Source organism: Poecilia reticulata, unplaced genomic scaffold (genome assembly GCF_000633615.1).
Source record: "Poecilia reticulata strain Guanapo unplaced genomic scaffold, Guppy_female_1.0+MT scaffold_190, whole genome shotgun sequence".
Taxonomy (NCBI): domain Eukaryota; kingdom Metazoa; phylum Chordata; class Actinopteri; order Cyprinodontiformes; family Poeciliidae; genus Poecilia; species Poecilia reticulata.
Window position 1 is genome coordinate 169375 of NW_007615019.1, and position 5811 is coordinate 175185.

Consider the following 5811-nt stretch of genomic DNA (forward strand, 5'->3'; position numbering starts at 1 on the left):
CAGAACCCAGTCAGAACCCAATCAGAACCCAGTCAATCAGAACCCAATCAGAACCCAGTCAGAACCCAGTCATAACCCAGTCAGAACCCAGTCAGAACCCAGAGAGAACCCAATCAGAACCCAGTCAGAACCCAGAGAGAACCCAATCAGAACCCAGTCAGAACCCAATCAGAACCCAGAGAGAACCCAGTCAGAACCCAATCAGAACCCAGTCAGAACCCAATCAGAACCCAATCAGAACCCAGTCAGAACCCAGTCAGAACCCAGTCATCCATACAGAGAAACATGGCATCATAAATCATGAAACACAGGAATCATCTGATTCATGGGTAAATAACTCCAGGCGAACGCAGCGCAGCTCGACCTCTGACCTTTCAGTGACAGGACAACCAGCTGGTCATGTGATCACATCCTGTCAGTTGCCATGGTGACAAGTTTTCATCCAGAAAGCTGTTCTGTTTCATTCCAGTGAACCATCCAGGATCCCGACTGGGAAGCGATGCTGGTTAGGAAAACCAGAGTCCAGTTTGAAACGCTGCGGATTAAAACCAGCTGACTGGTTCCACTGGTTCCACTGGTTTTACTGGTTTTACTGGTTCCACTGGTTTTACTGGTTCCACTGGTTTCACTGGTTTTACTGGTTCCACTGGTTTCACTGGATATGATGTTCCAACTGGCCAGCAGATCATCATCATATCAGACAGAACCAGCAGAACCACAGATGTTCAGAGACAATTACAGCAAAATGGCCGACTGATGCAAATAGGAAAGGAAATACGGAGCTAAATTAGTGCCAAAAATTTACATTAAAAAAAAAAAAAAATTCATTGGAAAAAAAATTATGACACTGAAAAAAAGTTTCAAAAAACTTGTAAGTTTCAAGTTTGTTTTTTTTTTGCAGTTTCAAAGATGGTGACAAAGGGTGTGGCATCATGGCCGACAGCTCAACCTGCATTCAGGTAAATATCTTTAACACATCATCAATATCCTACGACACAAATCTGAGCAAAGAAACATGATTTTTGCTGCATTTCAAAAATGATTTCCCATCATCCTCCAAGAGGCCCTGCCCCTTCCAAAGAGGCTCCGCCCCCTTGGCGTTGAAGCCCCGCCCCTTCCAAAGAGGTGAGAACAGTTCTGAACTTTTTTCTGTTTTAAAGACATTTTATGAGCAAACATTTGGTCCAGTTTATCCCCATAGAGAACCTGCCAGCCTGATCAGAACCCGATCAGAACCAGACGTCCAGGCCGGAAACATCTGGACACGCCCATCCCAGCACTGACCTGCGGCTCGGAGAACACTTCCTGGATGCTGTTGATTGGTCCGACCGGAACACCTGAGCCCTGGAACCTCCTCAGCCAATCAGCAGAGTTCTGCTGCATGAACCTGTTGGCAAACAGAACCAGACGGTGACCCGGCCGCCACACGGGCCCAAACCGGGTCCAACTATCAGCCTAAACAAAACCTCTGGGACAGAATCTGCAGCAGCTGCTTCCGGTTCTGGACCCTCAGCTGGTTGGTTCTGTAGTTTGGGTCGGCAGCGAGATCCTGCAGCTCCAGAACCTGCAGGTCCAAACAGACAGAGTTAAACTGTGAGACACCAGAGGGTTTCAATGCAGCAGCCCGGTCCAGAACCAGTCTGGAACCAGAACCAGTCTGGAACCAGAACCCAGGTCATTAGGTCTAGTAGAACAGAGTTAGAACTATCTGCGGAAACAGGTCAGAACCGAGCAGAGCTGAACAGAACCCACCTGGCACACCGTGACAAACTGCCTGTCGTTGGCTGCAGCCAGAACCAGGTGTCCGTCTCTGGTTCTGAAGCCCTGCAGACACAAAGCAGCCACTGAGAGGAACCACAGACTGACCCAGATCAGAACCAGAACCAGAACTTGGACATCAGAGTCCATCTGAAAACTTTCCACCAGTGGTGGGAAAACTTCTGCTAATCAGCTAAAGCTAATGCTAACCCTAGTGTTAGCCCTGGAAACATTTAGCGCACTTAGCTTAGCTAAATTAAAGTGGATACATGCTAAAGCGCTAATTTGATTTGTATGTTTATTAAACTCTTTGTTCATATTCATGCTCTTATTTTGAAGTCACTTTGAACCTAATATTTATGATTAGCTCTATTAGCATTAGCAGAGCTAACACTTTAGCTAGCGGTCTCACAGAACCTGCAGAGAGTTTCAGAACTATAATCCAGTTCAGATCTGGATCAGAACCAGAACCTGGAGGTTCAGAAAACAAAACATTCAGACATGAAACCAGGTCAGAACCCGATCGCACCACTAGAGGGTGTGAACGGGTTCTGGTCCAAACAGGCCGTAAGCTCTTCTTTCTGATGATCTGGACGGGGAGAACGTGACAGAACCTCAGAGGTTCTGCCAGCTGCTCAGGTTCACCCAGAACCGCCATTGGTTCTGATAAATGAACCTGCTGACCCATCAGAACCAGATCCAGTACCGAGCCAGGCCAGAACTGTCTCTGCTTCCTCTGAACGATCTTCATCTGACCTTTGAGGAGAATCATCAGCATCAGAACCGGGTCAGAACCGGGCCAGAAGCTCTGGCGGTTTGCTCCTTCATCAGGTTGGATCCCTGCAGGCGGAGCTGAAATTTACTGAGACGAATGAAAAAAGAATCTCCAGAGGAACCGAGGCCTCTTCATCATTCTCATCTTCTTCATCCTCCTCCTCTTCATCGTCATCCTCTTCCTCCCCCCTCGGTGTTGCAGACCGCCAGCATCTGGTCGCTCGGCGCCGCAGCGCTGCTTTCATCTGCTGCCCTGGGGGATTGTGGGTAACCTGGAGGACACGTTGTGCTCCGGCGGGGAGGCTAGCGCCCCCTGCTGACTGAACTCAAACTGTGAGGTTCTGCAGAACTTATGGACCTCTCAGAACTTTCACTTCCTGTCTGGGTCAGAGTTCAGCAGCAAACTGAGCAGAGACCCCCGGTCCAGTCAAAGTAAGGAGTGGAGACTCTTCAAATCAAACCAGTTAAATCTGGTTGGAGTAGAAATATCCCACAGAGGTGGATCCAGGTGGATCCCGGTGGATTCAGGAGAATCCGGGTGGATCCAGGAGGATCTCTGACGGGATCTGATCCCATGAACGGTTCTGATCCCGTCAGAGTCCAGTGGTTTGGCAGAATCAATGTCTTTCATTTATTCATTGAACTATCATCAACCACCGACTTGCAGCATCTTCATTCAGCATCAAAAATCTGATTTTAATGTTTTTCACTGGATCAGATCAACACAAGGACCTGGCCAGGTGGATTCCTTGGAATGATGCTGTCGCATCATGTCCTGTCCAAGGTCAAACACCAGTGAAGGTCAAACATCAGGACATCTTCAGATGTCCCTCTCTGAGGGTCTCTGCTGTCTCAAGATGTGAAAGTCTGGACTCCTGCAGAACCACAGAACCACTAATCCTGTTGTTTAGACTGCAGTGATCTGCGAAGCCGCCGCAGCGCTTTCATCCGCTCAGCTCCAGGCCAGGAAAGGAGGAGCGCTGCATGATGGGAAACGCGGTTCACAGCAGGTTTAGATTGGGGAGCTGGACGGAGAAGAAGACCACAAGAATGGAGGCTGAGCCGAGTTCAGGGAGAGAAACCTGAGATCTGCAGGGAGACCTGAACCGCAGCGACCGAGAGGAACGTCGTCCCTCCCAGGGGAACGTCGCCCCTCCCAGGGGAACGTCGTGCTAGTCTAGCGCTAGCAGCAGAAATGGCTCCTGGTCTTTAGCCTAAAGAGAAATCCTCCAACCGCTAAAATCCTCCATCTTGTTTCCATCTGGTGAAGAAGGAAGTTGCTCTCAGTGTCTCAGAGGTTTTTGTGTCGTTTCCTTCAGTGGTTGTTGGTGCAGCGCCCCCACAGGCCAGGAGGGGAACAGGCTGGTTTGACTCAGAGCCACAGCAGCTGGAGGTGGAGCAGATGTTCTGGGTCCAGTAGAACCGGGTCGACCGAACCGTCAGGAGGAAAAACAGACTTAAGAAGATGAGTCCCTCCATTATGTTGTTCCACAATCGCAAAATGTATGCAAAATAAAAACGAACCCAGAATGTTTTCCTAGTAATGTATAATTGAGTTTATCACAAATTGTCTGTAGAAATGGTGAAAAGCACAGAGCTTATGCAATGCTAACTCCCCCCTGCAGGTGGCATCTGTGATCAACATGGCAGCAACAGAAAATTAAGTCTCCAGGTTCTCCAGGTTCCCCAGGTTCCCCAGGTTCTCCAGGTTCCCCAGGTTCTCCAGGTTCTCCAGGTTCCCCAGGTTCCCCAGGTTCTCCAGGTTACCTGGTACGGTACGATGCTCTCGTGGGCCGTCCCCCAGCGCTTGGCCTCCTTCCCAGCGTTCAGGTAGTTGGCAGCGATGTGGCTGAGGCAGGACACCTGGACAGGGACGGAGACGGAAACGTTAAACCTGAACCGGTTCTGATTTTCAGGCCGGTTCTGACCCAGCAGACCAGCATGTTCCTCTGGAGTCCGAGTGCTACAGTACATGGTCTCCTCTTACGACTTGTTGATGGGAGCGTTGCTGTGGTTACATGTAACCGTGACGACACAAGCTTTCTTCTGCTGCATCAGAAACTTCCTGTTCACGGTTCATGAATGCAGAGATCTGTGGTTCAGCAGAACATTGATGATTTACACGGCTGATCTTTGAATAACTGCAGCGTAAAAATCTCCATCTTTGCTAGTTAATATTCGTCCATCTGACCCGGATGTCTGTTGAACTTTGGACTCGGTTTCTGCGTCTACATCAGGGGGTCCAGACTGGGTCCTGGAGGCATCCTGCATGTTTTAGTCTCCCTGGTTGGACACACCTGCATCACATGAGGCTCATTAGAGAAGGAGAGCACTGACCTGCTGAGGAGGTTGTTGCTACCAGCAGGGAGAGACTAAAACATGCAGGATGCCTCCAGGACCGAGTTTGGACCCCCTGCTCTACATGAACAAAACGCTTTAACCAGATTAAATAATTCCTCATTATGCCTGGTTGATCTAAACGTTCCAGCCGTCTGACCGGCTCCTGCTTTCATGTTTCAGGCTAGAAATGGTCCTCACAGGCTTCCGTAGCTCAACCAGCTGATGGCTGAACGTGAAGAAACGTTCTCCTCCCGTTTCATCGTCACTCAGCGTGGAGTTTTTCTGTTTTTGGACGGTGTTGGTGTTTCAGTGAGGTTCATTCTGTCCGCCTGGACGTTTCCTGCTCATTCGGTAAAAACTCATTTTATTGTGGATTTTATTTTGCTTGGTGAATCTTCGCTCCTCAGTTCGAGTCACGTTTCATCATGGTGGTCAACACGTTCAGCAGAACGACGTCTGGGCCTTTAAAGCCGATCAGAACCCAGAAATGGAACCGGTCCATCCGGGCCGATGACCCGGCTCCGTCAGACCCTGATGGCTTCATCATGTCGGCTTGTTGTCATATTTCTGGTGATTAGCAGGAAACCATGAGAGGCTGGGCAGCGGCGCCATGACGGAAGCTTTCCGGGTGGTTCTGTCCATCAGAACCCGGTTCTGTTTAAACTGCAGGAAGCCACAAGAGAGGCGGCAGCACCGCTGCACATGTGGAGGCCGGAACCGAGACGCCATTAGGGAGAAAACCAGCTGCAGTCAGGAGACATGAGAGGCAGAAACTGCAGCAGGCGGCTGCGGATCGAAGACATGGGGCCGGACTTCCTGCTTCGCCCGCCGGACTTCCTGCTTCGCCCGCCGGACTTCCTGCTTCGCCCGCTCGCCGGACTTCCTGCTTCGCCCGCCGGACTTCACTTCCTGCTTCGATTCGCTCGCCGGACTTCCTGC

At 50.2% G+C, this 5811-nt stretch overlaps 1 protein-coding gene across 2 annotated transcripts in view; it reads right to left on the minus strand.

The window, feature by feature from the left end:
• Nucleotides 1–1152: 1152 nt before the first annotated feature.
• Nucleotides 1153–5811, minus strand: part of sugct (succinyl-CoA:glutarate-CoA transferase) — a 9149-nt gene continuing 4490 nt past the window's right edge. Inside the window, exons 9-12 of one of the 2 annotated variants that reach the window (XM_017303157.1) lie at nt 4300–4395; nt 1753–1824; nt 1467–1564; nt 1155–1387 (exon numbers count right to left, since the gene is read on the minus strand). In XM_017303157.1, the coding sequence (XP_017158646.1) occupies nt 1219–1387; nt 1467–1564; nt 1753–1824; nt 4300–4395 (435 nt within the window). In that variant the 3' untranslated portion in view covers nt 1155–1218. Of the gene's footprint in view, nt 1388–1466; nt 1565–1752; nt 1825–4299; nt 4396–5811 lie in introns of both variants that reach the window. The other variant, XM_017303158.1, reaches the window with a different exon arrangement.